General features: G+C 42.7%; 1 protein-coding gene across 1 annotated transcript; it reads left to right on the top strand.

Moving 5' to 3' along the window:
• Positions 1 to 4: 4 nt before the first annotated feature.
• LOC110526339 (minichromosome maintenance complex binding protein) lies at positions 5 to 16,157 on the top strand. The gene is made up of 16 exons (XM_021607227.2): positions 5 to 410; positions 780 to 865; positions 1,020 to 1,160; positions 1,490 to 1,531; positions 1,751 to 1,840; positions 3,652 to 3,781; positions 9,796 to 9,935; positions 10,104 to 10,201; positions 10,706 to 10,878; positions 11,094 to 11,217; positions 11,507 to 11,621; positions 13,254 to 13,419; positions 13,905 to 14,038; positions 14,775 to 14,939; positions 15,176 to 15,264; positions 15,379 to 16,157. Exons 1-16 carry the CDS (start codon positions 353 to 355, stop codon positions 15,503 to 15,505), a joined length of 1,878 nt encoding a protein of 625 aa, XP_021462902.1. The 5' UTR covers positions 5 to 352; the 3' UTR covers positions 15,506 to 16,157.
• The last annotated feature ends 5,873 nt before the right edge of the window (positions 16,158 to 22,030 follow it).

Genomic DNA, 22,030 nt, shown 5'->3' with positions numbered 1-22,030 from the left:
TCTACTGCTGTGGCTGAGCTACTGCAATTAAACAATACAACGTTTAACACAAAGTTTCTGATCGACTTTCTTCTCCAGTCGACGGTCAACATGAGTAACATGGATATTATTTCAAATATAATAATATTACAGATATTGTCGAAAATATCCCTAAAAAGATGCAGCGGCGACGACGAGGGCGTTGCGTTCTCATGGCTAGTGACGCAAAGTTCCCGCCAGTGTGAACGCGGACTGAGCTGTGCGCTGCTGGAGAGAGAGAAAGAGAAAGAGAGAAAAGTTATTGAGGAATAACTATTGATATTCTCTGTCGTTTATTTTATCGGCCTTCCAAAAAAAGATTTACTGGTAAATAATGCCGTCGTCTCACGATTGGATAAACAAGCCATTGGGCGTTGTCGAAGCGATGTTTGGTAAGAAGACAAATGCCGTGGAAGAGGTGCTGCTAGCGAGACCATGCTGGTTCAGGAACTTAGCTAGCAAGCCACAGTTAGCTAGCTAGTTACGAGTTTGAAAACAGCTGATTTTCCAGAACAACAAACTGATGAGACTGGAATAACTTACTAATGTTAGCTAACATGGGACTGCTTTAAAAGTGTGGCGTGTGTTTTCTGAGGTCATTCATATTTAGTTGAATTTCTATTCTGTGTTAAAATAGGTGGTTGTTTCTTATGATTGGTCAATACACATGTTTACGTCTCCCGTTTGTGGCGCTGTGACTTTCTGCTGATCAGCATGCATAATGCGGATGTGGTTTGTCTGTCGCTTCTGTTGTCCTGCAGCCCAGAGCAACTCTAACCCAGAATGGGAAGCAAAAGTGTTGGAATACTTCAAAGGGCAACTGAAGGAAAAGGAATCTCATAGCTGGGTATGGACATTTTAAAAATGTCTCTGAAGAATGCTATTTATTCTCATTTGACTAACATTGGTCACTGTGAACTAGCAGCACACTAAACACTTAAATGGAAATAGAATCCAGCACACCCTTCCGTTGTACACATTTTTGTTTGTTTTCATTTCAGGTTCCTTCCCTAAATGATGTGCCCTTGCACTACTTGAAGCCCAACAGCCTTGTGAAATTCCGTTGTTTGGTCCAAGACATGTTTGACCCAGAGTTTTACATGGGAGTGTATGAGACTGTGGACCCCTCAACCAAGGCCAATGTAAGACCTTAATCTCTTCCATTCCTTTGCTTCAGTAGCTGCAGAATGCACTATATTACACAGACACCTGCTGTCAGTGTTATCTGTTGACAATTACCTGCATTGGAATCTGCTAATGAGACTGAGAAATTATAGGATGTTCGAGGTGCATTTCACCTAGCCCTGTGAAAACAACCAGTTTTAGTTTTGTAGATAGTTCATAGTCTATGTACTTGTTGAAAGTGCAGTCAATTTACTGTAATTGGTGGAACTATATGGTAAGTAGGAAAACGTTTTTCCAATCTTGTTCTGTTCCTCCAGTCATTAGTTGTCTGTCTGACATTTCTCAGGTGTTGAGATGTGGGAAGTACAAAGATGTCACAGAATGTGGGGTAAGCTCGTCTCTCTAACATTGTCCAAGTTCAGCAGCAGCCATAGTTTGAAAGATGTGTAGCTAATGTATTAGACCTTTGCATGGCAGTCAGGGCAGGTCATTTTGACACAGAGTATGCAAGTGGTGTCTACAATGTAGATTTTAGTTTAAACCCAGGAGTGGTAGTGTTTTAAGATTCAAATTCACGTGACTGCTCTTGATTACCTGTGTTCTTCAGGTGGATTTGAACTCCAGAAACACTGTGACTGCAGAGAGACAGACCTTCTATTGTGTCCCTATTCCAGGAGAGAGCCCTTGGGCTAAAGAGATATCCTTTCTTTCTGCTGTGATATACAGTGCCTTCGGAAAGTATTCAGACCCCTTGACTTTTACCACATGTTGTTATGTTACAGCATTATTCTAAAATGGATTCAAATGTTTAAAAAATCCCCAGCAATCTACACACAATAACCCATAATTACAAAGCAAAAAGGGGTTTTAGACATTTTTGCTAATTTCAAAAAAAATTAAGAAACAGAAATATCCCATTTACATCAGTATTCATACACTTTGCTATGAGACTCGAAATGGAGCTCAGGTGCATCCTGTTTCCATTGATCATCCTTGAGATGTTTCTTCAACTTGATTGGAATCCACCTGTGGTAAATTCAATTGATTGGACTTGATTTGGAAGGCACACACCTGTCTTTATAAGGTCCCACAGTTGTTAGTGTATGTCAGGGCAAAAACCAAGCCATGATGTCGAAGGAATTGTCCGTAGAGCTCCGAGACAGGATTGTGTCGATGCACAGATCTGAAGAAGGGTACAAAACAAAAATGTCTGCGCCCAAGAACAGTGGCCTCCATCATTCTTAAATCTAATAATTTTGGAGACACCAAGACTCTTCCAAGAGCTGGCCTCCTGAGCAATCAGGGGAGAATGGACTTGTTCAGGGAGGTGACCAAGAACCTGATGGTCACTCTGATAGAGCTCCAGAGTTCCTCTGTGGAGATGGGAGGACCTTACAGAAGGACCACCACCTCTGCAGCACTTCACCAATCAGGCCTTTATGGTGGAGTGGCCAGACTCAGTAAAAGGAACATGACAGTCCGCTTGGAGTTTGCTAAAAGGCACCTGAAGAACTCTCAGACCATGAAAAACAAGATTCTCTGGTCTGATGAAACCAAGATTGAGCTCTTTGGCCTGCATGGCAAGCGTCACATCTGCAGGAAACCTGGCACCATCCCTATGGTGAATCATGGTAGTGGCAGCATCATGCTGTGGGGATGTTTTTCACCAGCTGGGACTGGGAGACTAGTCCGGATCGAGGGAAAGATGTACAGAGAGATCCTTGATGAAACCCTGCTCCAGATCACTCAGGACCTCAGACTGGGGTGAAGCTTTACCTTCCAACAGGACAACGACCCTAAGCACACAGCTAAGACAACAGACAACTTATTAGTGGATTTGGGACAAGTTTCTGATTTTCTTTGTGGCCAAGCAGAGCCCGGACTTGAACCCGATCGATCATCTCTAGAGAGACCTGTAAATAGTTGTGCAGCGACGCTCCCCATCCAACCTGACAGAGTTAGAGAGGATCTGCAGAGAATAATTGGAAAAACTCCCCAGGCGTGGCACACAATAAGACTCAAGGCTGTAATCACAAAGGTGCTTCAACAAAGTACTGAGTAAAGGGTCTGAATACTTAAGTAAATGTGAAATTTCAGTTTTTATTTTTAATACACTTGCAAAAATTTCACACAACCTGTTTTTGCTTTGTCATTATGGGGTATTGTGTATAGATTGATTGAGCGGGGGGGGGGCAATTTAATCCATTTTAGAAAAAGACTACCTAACAAAATGTGGTAAAAGTCAAGGTGTCTGAATACTTCCCGAATAATACACTGTATATTCAACAAAGCATTTTAATTTGGCTGTCTGCCAAAAGAGGGGCTTATCCCCCTCTGACATTTTGTTCCAAATTTGGCTTTGAGTCTATGAATATGATTATGCAGTATGCTCTGTGATTATCCATGTTTGTTGAAATGAGTCAGAATTTTGCTAACTATTTGTGTAGGTGCAGTGGTTTGCCTAAATAGCTGTCTCAAGCTATGGAGTTGTTCTTAACTCTGCCACACAGCTATGGCTGTTCTAGTCAGGCAAGAGTTGTCCCATCCACCTCCTATGTCCCAAGCAGACAGAAGCGCAGTTACGAAGAGGACGACGACATGGACACACAACCCCAGAAGCAGAGAGAACCACACACAGGTGGGTACACACCCCTTACGAACTGCTTTACTTGGATGCATGTTTGAGACGTGTTCGTTAGGGCACACTGTAGCAAAACTTTTTAAATAAAACCCGACATGCATTCAGATAGTACCTCCCCTGTTTGGACTATTTTTTTTATTATTATTTTCATGCCTAGTGGGCATGACCCTGGCTGGTTATGACCCTTGAAGACTCAGTTTCAGCAGCACTACAGTGGTTCCTCATTTTTAAAGTTGCATCATTCCGCAGAATAGTATGCTGTGTTATGCTTCGCTGAGTCACAGTGCTTTGCCATTAATGCTCATTTGAAACACCAGAGGGCATCGTTGAGCACGTCTGCTCCATCTAGTCTTTTTTATCCTTCTTTTATTAATGAAAATGGTGAACAAATACTGTATGCTTTCCATTGGATATACAGTGTATATACGTCATGACCTATTATACGCTAGTTTTGTTGGTTGGGCTTTGATTTAACTTTCGTCGGGGCAAATGAGGTCTGTGATATTGAGTTAGAAATGTCAGGCGTTCGTCTTGTCAGGTGAACTGTTGTGTCCTCGTCCTTTGGTCTGATCATTTCATTCAAGCGTTTTAGTTATAAAAAAATAAGTAACGTAGGGAGCCTTGAATAATTAAACAACAAATGAACTGCATGTTGGCTGATTTAAATTGCAGTCATGAATGCTGTTTATAATCTTTCCTGTACTATTGTTGTATTTGTTGTGTTCCAAATGGTCTGACTTTTTTCAGTAGTACATTTCCTTCTCTGCTGCCAATTGCCAGGTATCTCAATTGTTATTAGCCAATGCCCATCACGTGTTCGGGTCCTTCTCGCAGACATTGCAGCTTCGAAGCAGGCTACAAGTGAAGACCGACTGATGCAACGGAGCGCGTAACGTAACAAAATGTGGGAAAATTCAAGGGGTCTGAATACTTTTCAAAGTGCATTCAGAAAGTATTCAGACCCTGTGACTTTTTCCACATTTTGTTACAGCCTTGTTCTAAAATGGATGATTAAATCAATCTACACACAATACCCCATAATGGAAAATCGTTTTTGCAAATTTTATAAAAGTATTCAGACCTTATACTTAGTACTTTGTTGAAGCCCCTTTGGCAGCGATTACATCCTTGAGTCTTCTTGGGTATGACGCTACAAGCTTGGCACACCTGTATTTGGGGAGTTTCACACAATACCCCATAATGACAAAGCGAAAACATGTTTATAGAAATTTGTGCAATTTTTTTAATAACAGTAACCTTATTTACACAAGTATTCAGGCCCTTTGCTGTGAGTCGAAATTGAGCTCAGGTGCATCCTGTTCCGATTGATCATCCTTGAGATGTTTCTACAACTTGATTGCAGTTGACAGTGCATTTCAGAGCAAAAACCAAGCCATGAGGTTGAAGGAGTTGTCCGTGGAGCTCCGAGACAGGATTGCGTCGAGGCACAGATCTGGGGAAGGGTACCAAAAAAATTCTGCAGCATTGAAGGTCCCGAAGAACACAAGGGCCTCCATCATTCTTAAATGGAGTAAGTTTGGAACCGTCAATGGTCTTCCTGAGCAATCGGGGGAGAAGGGCCTTGTTCAGGGAGGTGACCAAGAACCAAGTGGTCACTGACAGAGCTCCAGAGTTCCTCTGTGGAGATGGTTGAACTTCTGAAAGGTTCTCCCATCTCTGCAGCACTCCATCCAGGCCTTTATGGTAGAGTGGCCAGACGGAAGCCACTCTTCAGTAAAAGGGACATGACAGCCTGCTTGGAGTTTGCCAAAAGGCACTTAAAGGACTCTGACCATGAGAAACAATATTCTCTGGTCTGATGAAACCAAGATTGGCCTGAATGCCAAGCGTCACGTCTTGAGGAAACCTGCACCATCCCTACGGTGTGAAGCATGGGGGTGGCAGCATTAAGCTGTGGGGATGTTTTTCAGCGGCAGCGACTGAAAGACTAGTTAGGATCAAGGCATAGATGAGCGGTATAAAGTACAGAGAGATCCTAGATGAAAACCTGGTCTAGAGCGCTCAGGACCTCAGACTGGGGTGACGGTTCAACTTCCAAAAAGGAAAACAACCATAGGCTCACAGCCAAGACAACGTAGGAGTTGCTTCGGGAAAAGTGTCAAGCTCCTTGATTGGCCCAGTCGGAGCCTGGACTTGAACCCGATCCAACATCTCTGGCGAGACCTGAAAATAGCTGTGCAGCAACTCAGCCCATCCAACCTGACAGAGCTTGAGAGGATCTGCAGAGAAGAATGGGAGAAACACCCCAAATACAGGTGTGCCAAGCTTGTAGCGTCATACCTAAGAAGACTTTAGGCTGTAATCGCTACGTGCTTCAACAATGTACTGAGTAAAGGGTCTGAATACTTATGTAAATGTGATATTTCAGTTTTTATATTTTTAATTAAAAAATGTTTTTTTCTTTGTCCTCGTGGTATTGTGTGTAGATTAATACATTTTAGAATAAGGCTGTAACGTAACACCCGGCCTGCAGTTGAGGCATCGCCAGCTGTGAACTCTGCTGGATGCTCTTAATTATTGCCTGATATGTTTATTTAACCAATTCTCCCCTAACCCGGATGACGCTGGGCCAAATTGTGCGCCGCCAAATGGGTCTCCCGGTCGCTGCCGGCTGCGACACAGCCTGGGATCGAACCAGGATCTGTAGTGATGCAGTGCCTTAGACCACTACACCACTCGGGAGGCCCCCAATTCTTATATTTGAGAGTGATGTGATTGGCAATGCACTGAATCATACAGCATTCTGCCGGGCTGAAAGAGGAATTTTGATAATGTTACCGTTTATATCAACACACTCGACACTCCCGTTCAACTCTAAATCGCTTTTGTGTGCGCACCAAATGGATAACTTGAAGTAACATAAGTTAATTAAATAGTTGTAAGGAAAATGTGATTTATTTATTAGCCTAGTGGTTATTAGTATTTCCGGGCATATCGTGTGAATTAGGCCTCGTGTAAAATCCTTGTCAGAAGCTCGAGCTACTGTTGCGTATAGGTCGAGGTTATTTATGGGTTGATCATAGAAAAACAATTCAATTCCAAAGGAGGTGGCGCAGGAACCACTGACTCGCTACCCTTTTTCTATAATCGATACACCTACTGGGAACTCTTCACTGTTTGGACAACATATGAGGTCTCCTAAATATCTGTCGACTAGGTGGAACTCTTATGGCATTGAGGCTGAACAGGATGCGCTCTTAGGCCTACAGCTCAGTGGTGGTTAGAAAATGCGTGAAGACATGACTTATTATAATAGTGATCATAATTGTCATAACAATAAGGAGATAAAGAACAAGGAGGGTAGAGGCGCGAGAGCTGCTTGCATATTATTTTTCTGCCTTTTATTACAGCATAGCAATGTTTGTTTTTTTAAACAGCCGGATTTGTGAAATTGCTTTATCCAACATTTTGAAGTTGCGTGCGGCTTGGTGCTCACGGAATCAGTAGGCTATTACATTCAAACAGGCAACAGAAGCAGGATCTGTCTTATTCCTGTAGATATGGATGGTTTATAAAGCCAGGTGCATTTTAAGATATGCTATTGATTTATAGACCTAATTAAGTTGTTTAGGCTCTCCTCAATTCGCTATTGTGCACAAAGTAACATATAGGGAAAGGCTCCAATTCAATAGTGCCCTGAAGATGGTTTCAGAACCGTGGACTATTTTTCCGCGTAGGTTCTGACTGAGTCACTCATTTGTGGCTTTCGTTCAAAATAAGATACTATAAAGACTGGTTAAAGACACATTATTTCTGATCATCTTCAGCATTCCCCGTCTCTCTCACTACAGCTCATTTTGTTTGAATTATTATGTGGATTATAATAAATTAACATTTTTAGGGGTTGATGCATTTTTTTTGTGAGGGAAAATCAGGTCTGTGATATTGTGTTAGAAATGTAGAACCTTAGAGGACTTCAGCCTTGATTTCATTTCAAGTTGGCCCTTTTTGGCACTTTTAAATAGGTCAGTCGGTGATCTGTATCCTAAACTGTAGCACAAATTGGGGGATTTTTCTCACCTAGCCGAGCTATTAGACTAACCCTTTGTAGATTAATGGAGGTGGGAATTTTTATGTCCGAGAGTCTCTCTCCTCTTGCGTTTGAGTCCTGCATCGGGCAAAAAAAATCAGCTGGCGGGTGGTCCCAGAGTTGAGGGAACTTGGGTAAATACAATGGCGCAATTACACTTGACATGTGGATTCAGATAAAACATATATATATAGTTTAAATATGAGTGGGTGCTCGTGGAGAGGGTGCTATTTGCCATGGAGTGGGACAGTTCCCAGCTCAGAACTGCAGATAAAATAAGCGTTTGCCAGCTTTTGTGGAAAAAATACTTATGAATCTTGTTGAGTTCCTCGATTGCGTCGGAGGCCACACTCGCCTCGGAAGCAAGCAAACAGCCGACTCTTCACTAGATCACTATATGGTTCCTAAGGATAAAGCGTCACCTACAGATGGATTTTGTGGTGTCAGAGAGAAGCCAGCCTGCGACCACGCACGTTGGATGACGTCTTTTTCCTGAAAAGCAATTTGAAGAAATCAAGAGTGATGAAAGTTTAGTTTTTAGTAGCTTTCGCTGTATTAGAAGGCTCTTTTCAAAGCGATTTGAATTGTCAGTGTGCCGCATTGTGGAAGACAATATATATCGAGGCGTTGTTTCTGTTCAGCCAAGTGTTGAATAGACATGCAGACAAATTAATTAATGCAGGAAAAGCGGAATAATAAGCATAAGCATTTAGGCTAAATCAATTTGTTATTTTGTTGGGTAATGGATTGACTCTCGGAACTCCATAAATCAGCTTTTTCCCCCTTGAGTATAATCATTCATTCAGAAGGTTAAACCCACAGGTCTGAGGTCGGCAGTCAATTAAATTAGATTACCAGGTTCATTTTCCATTAGGTTAAAATAATCCATGCCGCCTCGCAATGTTCTAAAGTGTAAAAGTTATTGGGCGGAGTTAGAAAGTTGTCTGTCAGAAGTATTACAATGGAAATGTGCTGTTTAATCTGTCTTGTCAGCGCACTTCAAGACGTGGTATATGAAGGTGCGTGCAGTGAGATTACCCGATGGGTTGGAGGATATTTTTCTTGTCAATCATCTTGAGAGAGAAAAAATGTATACTTAAGTGGAAATCAACCGATATTCCATTAACACGACGGAAAGGTCAAAGACTTTATCTAAATGTTGAAAGTGCGTGGGCCACGGAGAGGAACAAAATGGTGCCATGTGGTGGAGAGTCATGCTGAAGATGGGGGGGGGGGGGGAGTGAGCATGTGGAGCTGAGCGGGTGTGATGTCATTGATCATTGTGTGATGTTTTTTTCATGTAAAAAAAAAAATGGGAAAATTACAGCTCCTAAACACGAATCTGATTTTGAATAGGATCTATTTGATTTCTTTCGTTTACATTCTTCATTGTAACCATAATGTCACAAATTATTGAGAAGATTAACTTTTTAAAACTTTTTTTGAAGAAGTTTTATTAGACTATCAGAAAGAATGTCTTATTTATTTTGATCCAGGGCCACAAATGAGTTAGTGGGCCCCAAAAATAGCCTACTAAATAGGCCAAGCCTAAACAAATACATTCAATTGTCTAAATAAACAAGTACATTTTAATAAATAAAACAAATTAAATTGCTCAGCTCTTGAAAATATGGGCAACCTTTTTCCGTCCGTATCCTCGCAGGACTCCTTCAGTTTCTTCTTCACATCAGCAAAGGAGGACTCCTCCATGTTTCAGAAACTCTCTTCATCAAGAGGGGCTATCGGTATTTCCACACTGTGGTAAATAAAGCCAGTTTGTAATTTTCGATTTTCTTTCTGTGTTTTTCGATGGAGAGAAACCAAAAGCATAATCGGTGTTCTAACTCCCGCTTGTGATCGTGTGGCGCAATGATGGAATGATGCAATTTACCACTATCTGCCACAGTGTCGCGGCATAAACACAACTTTCTATACCAACCGTTCTCTCTTCTATTTACAGAGCCCCATGGCAACGGGGACTCCAAGCGGCAGGAGACCGAAGCCCCCTCCAGCCAGACAACTGCCCCCTCAGACTGTTCCTCCCATCTGGACCTCAACTTTCCCCTGCCAGGGGAGAGGGGCCCAGCCTGTCTAGTGAAGGTAAAACAAACCAAATCATCCTGGGTGATTTTCAGGCCTAGCCTGTCCAGTGGTTGATTTATATTATATTTTGCCTGGGTTCTGTAACTAGCCTATTTGTGTGTCAGAATAGTCAAGTGATTCCAGAGATCCCATTTGACTCGGACTCACCAGGTGCTCTGTTGACAGGTCTATGAGGGGTTGGACAGCTTCAAACTGAACGACACACTGGAGATCTACGGGATTCTCTCCGTCAACCCAGTCCTGACTGTGCTGGGCGAAGAAAAGTAAGGCGCTTGATTTTGTTTTTAAATGTAGTTTTATTTTTTAAATCATTTAAAATATATATAAATGTACCCCCCTTTTTCTCCCCAATTTCGTGGTATCTATAGTAGTTACTATCTTGTCTCATCGCTACAACTCCCGTGCGGGCTCGGGAGAGACGAAGGTCGAGAGCCATGCGTCCTCCGAAACACAACCCAACCAAGCCGCACTGCTTCTTAACACAGCGCGCATCCAACCCAGAAGCCAGCTGCACCAATGTGTCGGAGCAAACACCGTGCACCTAGCGACCTGGTCAGCGTGCGCTGCGCCCGGCCCGCCACAGGAGTCACTAGTGTGCGATGAGACAAGGATATCCCGACCGGCCAAACCGGGTTAGGGAGGGTTTAGCCTGGGCTCCTTCCCAGAGTCTCTTGTGGCACAGCGATGCAGTGCGCCACCCAGGAGGCCCCTTGTTTTAGTTGTGTTTTGTGCATCCGTATTGCTCACAGCATTGTGTATCCATACAGAGACCCCTCGTTGTTGCTGCTAAACCCCACCGAGAGTATGGAGACTCCAGAGGAACAGAGAGCTCATGACCCCCCTGCTTCCCTGGTTCCCCGTCTCCACATGCTGTACGCCCGCCCCCTGCAACACAACAACCCTCTTCTGCCCTCTGCTCCCACAGAGGACCAAAGCGCCTGTAAGACTGGGACACATCACAATATACATTTACTTGTCTTCACTGAGGGGCGGTGCATTTCTCCCACTGGCATCAATTAATGATTTATGCTTTTAAAAAAATCTGAATTTGGACCTGATTTTGTATGCTTTAAAAACAAAAAAAATCGAATTATAGGGTTCCTTAACTGTTATGTGGAGTGTCTGTTTTAAACTTTTATGTCTCCCCCTTCTCAGTTGTATCCTCTTTCCTGGTTGAGATGGCATCGGTGAGGGCAGAGCTGCTCGCTTACCTCACCCATGTTCTTCTGGGAGACGGACTGGCTGCCGAGTACCTCTTACTGCACCTCATCTCTAACGTGTGCGTGTGCCCTCCATACACAAAGGGATGGTTTCCCAAAACCCAGCGTGAGCTTACTCCTGGCCTAAAACAATTTAGTGGACGTTCTCCATTTGAGAATGATTTTTGAACCCAGGGCGAGGCTTAATCTGGGTTCGGTGAAACCGTGCCAGAGATATACGATGTCTATTTTCATTTCTCTATTTATGACTTGTCTGTAGTGCATAGTAAGTACCACCGCTACACTTTATTGTAACAAGCTCCTCAAGGTGGTTCCTGATAGTTATTGTGTGGGTCTCTGTATTCACAGGTATACCAGGCGGGATGTCCTGCCTTTGGGTAAATTCACCCTGAATCTGAGTGGCTGCCCGCTCAACTCCTACACAGAGCGACTCTATCAGATCGTCCAACAGCTGGTGCCTTGTGTGAGTTAATATTCTTTATCGTGGCCCGCGTTAAATCAACTGGTTTGTCTGTTCGAGATTTTGAATTGAGATGTCGCAGCACGTTTTGGGTGCCACTAGTAATTGAGATTACAATTTGAGTAGAACAGTAACTCCAGACAGAAGTATGGCAGTACAGTTTCTTCATTTGTCATGACTAAATGAATTTATCCTTCCACGTAAGGTAAGTATTAGAATAGAGTCTGGCAATAGTGAAAGAAGGCATGCTTTGTAGAACTCTAGGATGACAATTAGGGATCCATGGGCTTGAGGGTTGTTCCAAATCTGAGGGGAGTGGCTTTGGAGTTTGACGGTTTGAATGTATACATATCCCAGAGAGAAATTTGCTTGTAAACACACACTACCGTTCAAAAGTTTGGGGGTTACGTAGAAATGTCCTTGTTTATGAAAGAGAACCTTCTTTTTTTCCCCCCATTTTTAAAATAACATCACATTGATCAGAAATAGAGTAGACATTGTTAATGTTGTAAATGCCTATTGTAGCTGGAAACGGCTGATTAAATGTTTTTATTTATTTATATCTACATAGGCGTACAGAGGCCCATTATCAGCAACCATCACTCCTGTGTTCCAATGGCACGTTGTGTTAGCTAATCCAAGTTTATCATTACAAAAGGCTAATTGATCATTAGAAAACCCTTTTGCAATTATGTTAGCACAGCTGAAAACTTGTTCTGATTTAAAGAAGAAATAAAACTGGCCTTTAGACTAGTTGAGTGTCTGGAGCATCAAAATTTGTGGGTTCGAAATGGCCAGAAACAAAGACCTTTCTTCTGAAACTCGTCAGTCTATTCTTGTTCTGATAAATGGAGGCTATTCCATGTGAGAAATTACCAAGAAACTGAAGATCTCATACAACGCTGTGTACTACTCCCTTCACAGAACAGCACAAACGGGCTCTAACCAGAATAGATAGTTTGAGAAACATCACAAATCCTCAACTGGCAGCTTCATTAAATAGTACCCGTAAAACACCAGTCTCAAGACCAATGATGGTCTAGGGCAAGGACCATTTAGTTCCAGTGAAGGAAAATCTTAACGCTACAGCGTACAATGACATTCTAGACGATTCCGTGCTTCCAACTTTCTGGCAACAGTTTGGGGAAGGCCCTTTCCTGTTTCAGCATGACAATGCCCCCGTGCACAAAGCGAGGTCCATACAGAAGTGGTTTGTTGATATAGGTGTGGAAAAACTCAACTCAAGACCTCAACTCCATTGAACACCTTTGGGATGAATTGGACCGCCGACTGCGAGCCAGGCCTAATTGCTCAACATCTTTGCCCGACCTCACTAATGCTCTTGTGGCTGAATGGAAGCAAGTCCCCGCGGCAATGTTCCAACATCTAGTGTAAAGCCTCCCCAGAAGAGTAGAGGCTGTTATAGCAGTAAAGAGGAGACCAACTCCATATTAATCCCTGTGATCTTTGGAATGAGATGTTTGACAAACAGGTGTCCACATACTTTTGGTCATGTAGTGTACATTGCATGAATATAACCTATCGCACAACATACATTACAAGACTTGAACCGGCAGACAGTTTATCGATGTACGTTAAAGTAACTTTGGTTACTGTTTTTCTTCTCCCCGGTAGTCATACCGTCTCAGTATGAGCCTCCACACAATGAACAGCATGCGTCTGGTGCCTAAGAAGGACTATGTGGCCAACCGGCTGGTGAGTGGAGCCTTGCAGCTGGCCAGGAACACCTCCCTCTTCCTTGATGAGACGCAGCTGGAGCAGGGTCAACTGGACAGCTCAGGTAAGAGGAGGGGGCACTGTGAACTACTGGCCGCAACTAGGGATTTGGCCCTGAGCCACTAGGGAAAGAAACTGAGGCCCTGCCCAGAAACAACTTTTAAGCTCGGACACTTGTGTAGATCTGAGAGGATTTGATAGGTGTTCATAATGTGGCGATTGCTCCACCTTGCCCTCTGATAGGCTATGTGGAATTTTCCACATTGCTTGTACCTGTTGTATCCGCTCAGATCTCCACAAGTGGGGATAGGTGGCAGGGACAAGGGGTTGTTCCTGGGCAGCGCGAAATAACTACGGCGACTGGGAGCACATTTTTAAGACGAGCGCGCAGCATGTATCGGGAGTGCCTCTAGCTGTCGTGTGCGAAGTCCGGGGTATATTAATGCATTCATTTGGTTTACCAATTGCGGTAGTGCAATGTCATGTAAATCCGTTGGAAATAGCTTTGTGCCGTGGCGAGATGTCCATAGATATCCGTGTGTGCTGTAGGTGTGCGGAACATCACTGCCCTGGGGAACCTGATCTCTTGGCAGAAGGTTGATTATGACTTCAGCTACCACCAGATGGAATTCCCCTGCAATATTAACGTGCTCGTCACATCAGAGGGCCGATCGCTGCTGCCGGTGAGTACAAAAAGGTCTGAGGAGGCAAGGCCCACACACCAGAGGGCGTAAGAGGGGTGTGTGTGTGTGTGTGTGTGTGTGTGTCCGCGTGCGTGCAGAGGTTAGGTTTCAGCCAGGATGTCAGGAGACTGACACGTGTCAAATGCCATGGGGTTGTTTCCAACCAGCGCCATCATGCTGCCCCCATCTCGCTGCCCATTGGTCTCCCCCCAGCCCCCTAGCAGCGCCGTGGTCTGGCTTTAGAACTTGGCCTCACTGTGTTGCAAACGGCCAAAGGAATGCGCTGTGTGCTATTTCTGTGTGTTTGGTGGAATGGAGTTGCTATGGCTGCAGCTGTGCCACCGGGACAATCCTGGCCAGAGGCGTCGGGATTGGGCCGTCTATCAGGCCACGCCACAGTGAAGGGCAGGGTGAATGTGTCATAAACAACTGTGGGAGCAGATGGTCACAAGTTCATCTTCCTTGTCGATGATGAGTGCCGTGTTGCGAATGTGAAATGAGCTGCTGAAGTTCAATATACACACACCCAACTCGGGTTTAAGTGAACCAGTGCTCACCAGCACCAAAGGTTTGAAATCAAGCCCTCGACTTGAGGACTTCCCGCAAATACCTCGTCAACATATTTGCCACACTCCCATTGACTGGATGGTCTGAATCTTTTTCTGGCCGTTACAGGAAATAACCCCCCCCCCCCGTGTGATGTGTTTATCATAGAATCTCTGCTCCCATTCCACAGTCAGACTGCCAGGTGCCCCTACAGCCCCAAGTGACCCCACCCAACATGGAGGAGTATCTCACTACCATCCACATGGCACAGTTCACCTCACAGATTAACAAGTTCCGTGTGTACCTGAGTCTGGCCCGTACCCTCGACTACAGCATCTCTGATGAGGTCACCAAGGTGAATGCTACTTTTGATTGTTCAGATTTCCAGCCTTATGAACCCAGCTTCGATGCTGAATGCAATATTGAATAGTTAAGCTCAGTCAAGGTTTTGTTTTATGTCGTGGTAAGGTATCAGGTTTACAAGACCTGTGGTTACTCTGACCACTCCCTCTATTTTCTATAGAAATGAGCCTAATTTGTTTCTTATTTTTGTTAAATCTTAATCAGTTGTCTTGTTACTGTTTTCCACAGGCAGTTGAGGATGACTTTGTTGACATGCGCAAAGATGACCCCCAGAGCGTCACCGCAGAGGACCTGCATAGGATGCTTGTCGTCGCAAGGTACGTGGGAAGTTATTCAGCCATGCTTGTCCTGATGTCTTAATTCAGCATAACATGCTCCTCAAGTTAAGCAATCATTTTCTGTAGCTAAATCGGCATAACGTTTGTCCCCAGGTTGCTCTCCTTAAGTTTGGGACAGACCACCCTTTCCCGAGATGGATGGATGAGAGCCAAGCACATAGACATGCTTCGCAGGAGCAGGACCGAACAACAGAAGAGTCTCAATGGCAACGAGCCTTAATCACAAACACCCCATCCGGTATGGATATAAAAAAATATGTTATGTGGAACAAACATTTTTCATTTTGATACCAGAAGAGCAATTTCTTTTTTGAAAAGTTCAACTTAATAAAACTTATGTACAAAAGTTTTTGTTCTTTTTGCGTAGCACTGGGATTGTATTTAGCTTTTTTTGCTTCAGTGTTGGGAGATCAGGTTAAGCTTTTTATCAGTTATATTTTCAATTTCTTGATAAGAACATTTTAAAATCCTGGCAAAATAAATGACAGGACTAATTGTTACTGTGGGATGTTTTCAGTGCTTTGTATATTACTGCCTTGAACTCCATTGAAGTACTGTTTACGTTTGGGATTCAATCCAGGTAAATTTGAACACAACGCAGAATATGCTAAACCAATGTTGACTTTCCTCCCCTTACTCTAGACCAAATGTTGTAGGTTTTAGATGAACATGTTGGATCTGGTACTGAAAGTATATGTAAATAGGGCATTTTGAGATCATATTTTATTCTCCCCATCTTATGCCTGAAAGTTCTCAGGAGTCAATACATTGATCATGATTTGCCAAATGACCTTCCCCAAAATGTAATTCTTGCTTTATGGGATCAGTTTGTGAATGATTGTTTGACTCATTAAAATATGGATAGCTTGCCATTTGTTATTTTGGGCTAATTATTTTTAGGGACACTCTGGAATGCATATATCCAATTTACAGTACCAGTCAAAAGTTTGGACACACCTACGGTACTTGAGGGATTTTTTTTTTACAATTTTCTACATTGTAGAATAGTGAAGACATGGAATTATGTAACCAAAAAAGTGTAAAACAAATCTAAATATTTTATGAGATTCTTCAAAGGAGACACCCTTTGTCTTAACAGCTTTGCACACTTGTCATTCTCTCAACCAGCTTCATGAGGTAGCCATCTGGAATGTGGAAAATTAAGAACTTTGAACGTTTCAAGTGCAGTCGCAAAAACCAAGCGCTATGATTAAACTGTCATGATGACCGCCACAGGAAAGGAAAACACAGTTACCTCTGCAGAGGATAAGTTCATTAGTTACCAGCTACAGAAATTGCAGCCCAAATAAATGTTAACGGACTCACCTCAACATCAACTTTTCAGAGGAGACTAAATCAGGCCTTCATGGTCAAATTGTCGCCAAGAAACCACCACCACTAAGAAACTTGTTTGGGCCAAGAAATACAAGCAATAGACAGACTGGTAGAAATCTGTCTTTTGGTCTGAGTCCAAATTAGATTTTTGGTTCTAACCGCCGTGTCTGAGATGCAGCGTAGGTGAACGGATGATCTCTGCATGTGTGGTTCCCACCCTGAAGCATGGAGGTGGTGGTGTGGGGGTGCTTTGCTGGTGACACTGATTTATTTAGAATTCAAAGCACACTTAACCAGCATGGTTACCACAGTCACTAAGCGCAAACCAGATGGGATGCTGTCATTTGTTTTTCAACAGGACAATGACCCAACACACCTCCAGGCCGTGTAAGAGCTATTTGACTAAGGAGAGTGGAGTGCTGCATCAGATGACCTGGCCTTTTCAATCACCCGACCTCAACCCAATTGAGATGGTTTGGGATGAGAGTGAAGGAAAAGCAGCCAACAAGTGCTCAGCATATGTTGGAAAATTATTCCAGGTGAAGCTGGTTGAGAAAATGCCAAGAGTGCAAAGCGGTCATCAAGGCAAAAGGTGGCTACCTTGAAGAATCTCAAATATATATTTTTGTGTAAACACTTTTTTGGTTACTACAATGTAGAAAATAGTAAAAGAAAAACCCTTGAATGAGTAGGTGTGTCAACCTTTGACTGGTACTGTAATACGACAGTTGGGTGAACATTTTCACGCTTCAACTCATGAAACAGATTCAGAACAGTTGGACGTAAAATAGTTAATACCTTCAATTTACTGAAATTCAAGACTAGCTACAGTATATTTTTCATGAACACAGGGAAAAGGACAACAGTAGAAATATGAATAAATAGGATATTTTAATATTCAATAAGAGTACAACATGAAAACAAGTCAGTTTAAAGAGATGGAAGTACAACCACAGACATGGGACAGTGCAGGAAAATGTACTTAGATGTTGTGCAATTGTGTTTCATCACTCACAATAAATGTAACTACATTTTCTATGGGCAGGATTAGGGTTGCAAACCTAGGCAGGATCCTTACTGGAGCATGTCTGGTATAAAAGTGAGTTTCCCAACCCAGGTCCTCGAGTAACCACAACAGTACACATTTTTATTGTAACCCCAGACAAACACACCTGATTCAACATGTCAACTAATCATCAAGCCCTCAATGAGTTGAATGAGGGGTGTTTGTCAAGGGCTACAACAAAACTGTACTGTTGGGGGTGCTCGAGGACCAGGGTTTGGAAACACTGGTAAGTGAAGTCAACCATTGAGCGTTTAGTACTATTCTGTACGTAGATCCAAGACTCTCAGTTTAGTACGATATGTTACATTTGGTATGGTTACACAAGACAGATGGTTACTTAAGGCAAAAAACAGGGAGGTTGGTGGGTAGATGGGTGGGCGTATAACGCCAACATCTAGCAACCCAAAAGTTGCGAGCTCAAATCTCATCACTGACAACTTTAACATTGTAGCTAATTAGCAACTACTTGCTACTTTGCATGTTAGCTAACCCTTCCGCCTAACCCTTTAATCTAACTCCTGAACTTAACCCTAACCCCTAGACTAGCTAACTCTAGCCAAAGAAAAATACCCAATTCCAACACTAAAACCCCATCTCAAAAGGAATGTTTACACTTTAAAGAAACTTCATTTTTACAGTAGGTCCGAGTTGCTTCAGTCCAGTATATGCATTCCTAAATACAATAAAATCAACAAATAGCCCTGCTTAAAGCATTATTATATTCCTATTGCATTGCAGCGATCATATTAAAGCTTTGGCAGTGCAAGACAATATCAGCAGGTCTGGTGACTGAGGAGTCAGCACCCACAATTCCCAGGACAGACAACAGACTCACTATATAAAGGCTACACAGAAACATGTACAACCATCCCAGACTCTGGGATACAGCGGGTGAGCAAGCTACACCACTGAATGCTGTGAAGAACAGATGAAATGACAGATTAGTACAGAAACAAACGTTATAAAGGAGACAGTGACCATTTATCTTGGGATATTCCTGCCTGAGGAAGAACAGAAGATACTCCAAGTAGAAGCTACCACACCCAGAGGAGTTTAATAAAGAGGTTGAAATGAGTTAGGGGCTGGTCCTAACTAAGTATTCATTCCTTTAGGGCAGGGGTCGACAACTTGATTCAGCCGCGGGCCGATTTGTTTTCTTGAGCTGATGGTCGGGGGGTCCGGAACATAATTGCAAATTAACTGCAAGAAGCCCAAACCGATATATTGGAATAAAATGTAATAATTTCAAATCTTGCTTCCATTTGTTTATAATCACGTGTCTCTATTATTCTTGGAAATACTTGAACAGATTTCTCAAATTAAAATCACTTGAAGCTCATTTCCTGGTGTTTTCTTATATCCAACAAAGACCATTAAAACAAACAAAAAAATATTTTTTTTAGGGGGTGTCGTCAGTGTTTAAACAGGGCTCTCCAACCCTGTTCCTAGAGCGATACCGTCCTGTAGGTTCACTCCAACCCTAATCTAGCACACCTGACTAATAATTAGCTGTTGAGCTGTATCAGGTTAATTACAACTGGGGTTGGAGCGAAAACCTACAGGAGGGTAGCTCTTCAGGAATAGGGTTGGAGAATACTGGTTAAGAATCAGTAACACATTCCAATGGATCACACTAACCAAATGAAAGTAGCGCTGCACTACCTGGTTCCCAGATGATCTTATGATTTGGCCCATAAACCACAGGGAAAAGGCCATGGATCAACAGGAAAGACCTGATGGAGCACCAACCTTTGATTGGGAGTTACAGGAGTTACGATACTGTTCTGTACAACTTCCATACATAATGTGTTCACAGCAACACCCCATATTATGAGGTTCACAAGCCTTAATAACACAGTCACATGTATTTATGATTTAACTAGGCAAGTCAGTTAAGAACAAATTCTCATTTACAATGATGGCCTACCGGAGAACAGTCGTCCTGCCTTGTTCAGGGGCAGAACGACTGTCAGTTCGGGGATTCGATCTAGCAACCTTTCGGTTACTGGCCCAACGCTCTAACCGCTAGGCTACCTGCCGCCCCAGATGGCATATACTAAACACAGGGCATAATCATTACATATAAGGAATGTTTCTGTAGGGCCTTCTTGGACTAAAAAAGCACATCAAATGGATAATCTTCATAAACACTTTTTTTTGTCCAGTATTAGACTTAATCTAGGTCCAGGAAACTGGCCTATGCGGTGTACCTGTGTCAAATGCCATTCCATTGACTCAATATGTATGCAAGTTTGTATCCCTCCAAAAGTTTTACATCACAGATATTAGAGTTCTATTTCTACAGAGGGCACACAAAAATACCAGCAGCAGGTGCCTGGGATGCTTTTCTGCACATCTATTGTTACACAATCTCCAGTCTCCCATGGGACTGGCAATGCAAGATTATTACACAAACATGAGCCACACAAACACACACACAAAGCTCATGTCCATGAGTATTCAACACCATTTAAAAGCATAAGCCGGGTGATGGAATATCCCAAGATAAAGATGGCGTTACCCTGAAAAGGATCTCATATACAGTACCAAGATCAAACGAATGATGCTGCAACATGATGGAATAAACTACTCTCTAAAAAGGTGGATTTGCCATAAATAACTGTTATACACAATCTCCCACTTTCATTTCCTGTTAAAGCACACGCTTTAGACTCAGGAGTGCATAAAGCATTTGAAAAGTGTGTTTTTATAAAGGTTTGGACGTGCCACTTTGCATTATTCTATATGCTACTGTACAGTGTCAAACATGAGACAGACGTTGGGTTTCATAAACCTAATGCACCCTCAGACATCAGGTACACTCATTTATGTACAATTTTTATTAAGTCCTCTCTATCCACTAATGCTTACAGAATCAAACCAACATTATTTTGTCAGTTGAAAGTGAATATTGGGTATTCTCAAGTAAACGCGCTCATTACCCTTCGGAAATGTTCAGTTGCAGTGCATCTTACTCTAACATCAATATGATCAAAAGCCAAACTGTACCAGTCAAAAGCTTGGACACACCTACTAATTCAAGGGTTTCTCTTTATTTTTTACTATTTTCTACATTGCAGAATAATAGTGAAGAAACTATATGAAACAACACATATGGAATCATGCAGTAACCAAAAAAAAAGAAAAAAAAAAGTATTAAATCAAAATAGATTTCATATTTCAGATTCTTCAAATAGCCACCCTTTGCCTTGATGACAGCTTTGCACACTCTTTGCATTCTCTCAACCAGCTCCATAGTCACCTGGAATGCATTTCAATTAACAGGTGTGCCTTGTTAAAAGTTCATTTGTGGAATTTCTTTCCTTCTTAATGTGTTTGAGCCAATCACTTGTGTTCTGACAAGGTAAGGGTGGTATAGAGAAGATAAGACATATTTGGTAAAAGACCAAGTCCATATTATGGCAAGAACAGCTCAAATAAGGAAAGAGAAACAATAGTCCATTATTACGTTAAAACATGAAGGTCCTTCAATACGGAAAATTTCAAGAACGTTGAAAGTTACTTCTAATGCAGTCGCAAAAACCATCAAGCACTATGATGAAACTGGCTCTCACAAGGACCACCACAGGAAAGGAAGACCCATAGTTACCTCTGGTGCAGAGGATAAGTTCATTAGAGTTACCAGCCTCAGAAATTGCAGCCCAAATAAATGCTTAACAGTGTTCAACAGACACATCTCACATCTGAATAGGGTCTTCATGGTTGAATTGCTGCAGAGAAACCACCACTACTAAAGGACACCAATAAGAAGACTTGTTTGAGCCAAGAAACACGAGCAATGGACATTAGACCGGTGGAAATCTGTCTTTTGGTCTGAGGAGTCCAAATTTGAGATTTTTGGTTCTAACCGCCGTGTCTGTGATGCACAGTATAAGTGAACGGATGATCTCCGCATGTGTGGTTCCCACCCTGAAGCATGGGTGCTTTGCTGGTGACACTGATTTATTTAGAATTCAAGGCACACTTAACCAGCATGGTTACCACAGCATCCCATCTGGTTTGCGCTTAGTGGGACTATCATTTGTTTTTCAACAGGACAATGACCCAACGCACATCCAGGTGGTGTAAGGGCTATTTGACGAAGGAGTGATGGAGTGGCTGCATCAGATGACCTGACCTCAACCCAATTGAGATGGTTTGGGATGAGTTGGACCACAGAGTGAAGGAAAAGCAGCCAACAAGTACTCAGCATATGTGGGAACTCCTTCAAGACTGTTGGAAAAGCATTCCATGTGAAGCTGGTTGAGAGAATGCCAAGAGTGTGCAAAGCTGTCATCAAGGCAAAGAGCTCGTTTGAAAAATCTAAAATATATTTTCATTTGT

Source organism: Oncorhynchus mykiss, chromosome 1 (assembly GCF_013265735.2).
Source record: "Oncorhynchus mykiss isolate Arlee chromosome 1, USDA_OmykA_1.1, whole genome shotgun sequence".
Classification (NCBI taxonomy): Eukaryota; Metazoa; Chordata; class Actinopteri; order Salmoniformes; family Salmonidae; genus Oncorhynchus; species Oncorhynchus mykiss.
Note: the sequence above shows the minus strand (reverse complement) of the source record. Positions and strands in the feature narration are given on the sequence as shown.

Bases quoted from the DNA above. Each gene is read 5' to 3' on its own strand.
- LOC110526339 (XM_021607227.2), top strand. From the start codon at position 353: ATGCCGTCGTCTCACGATTGGATAAACAAGCCATTGGGCGTTGTCGAA. The intron at 10,202-10,705 runs GTAAGGCGCTTG...GTATCCATACAG, and splicing joins ACTGTGCTGGGCGAAGAAAA to AGACCCCTCGTTGTTGCTGC. The intron at 14,940-15,175 runs GTGAATGCTACT...TGTTTTCCACAG, and splicing joins TCTCTGATGAGGTCACCAAG to GCAGTTGAGGATGACTTTGT.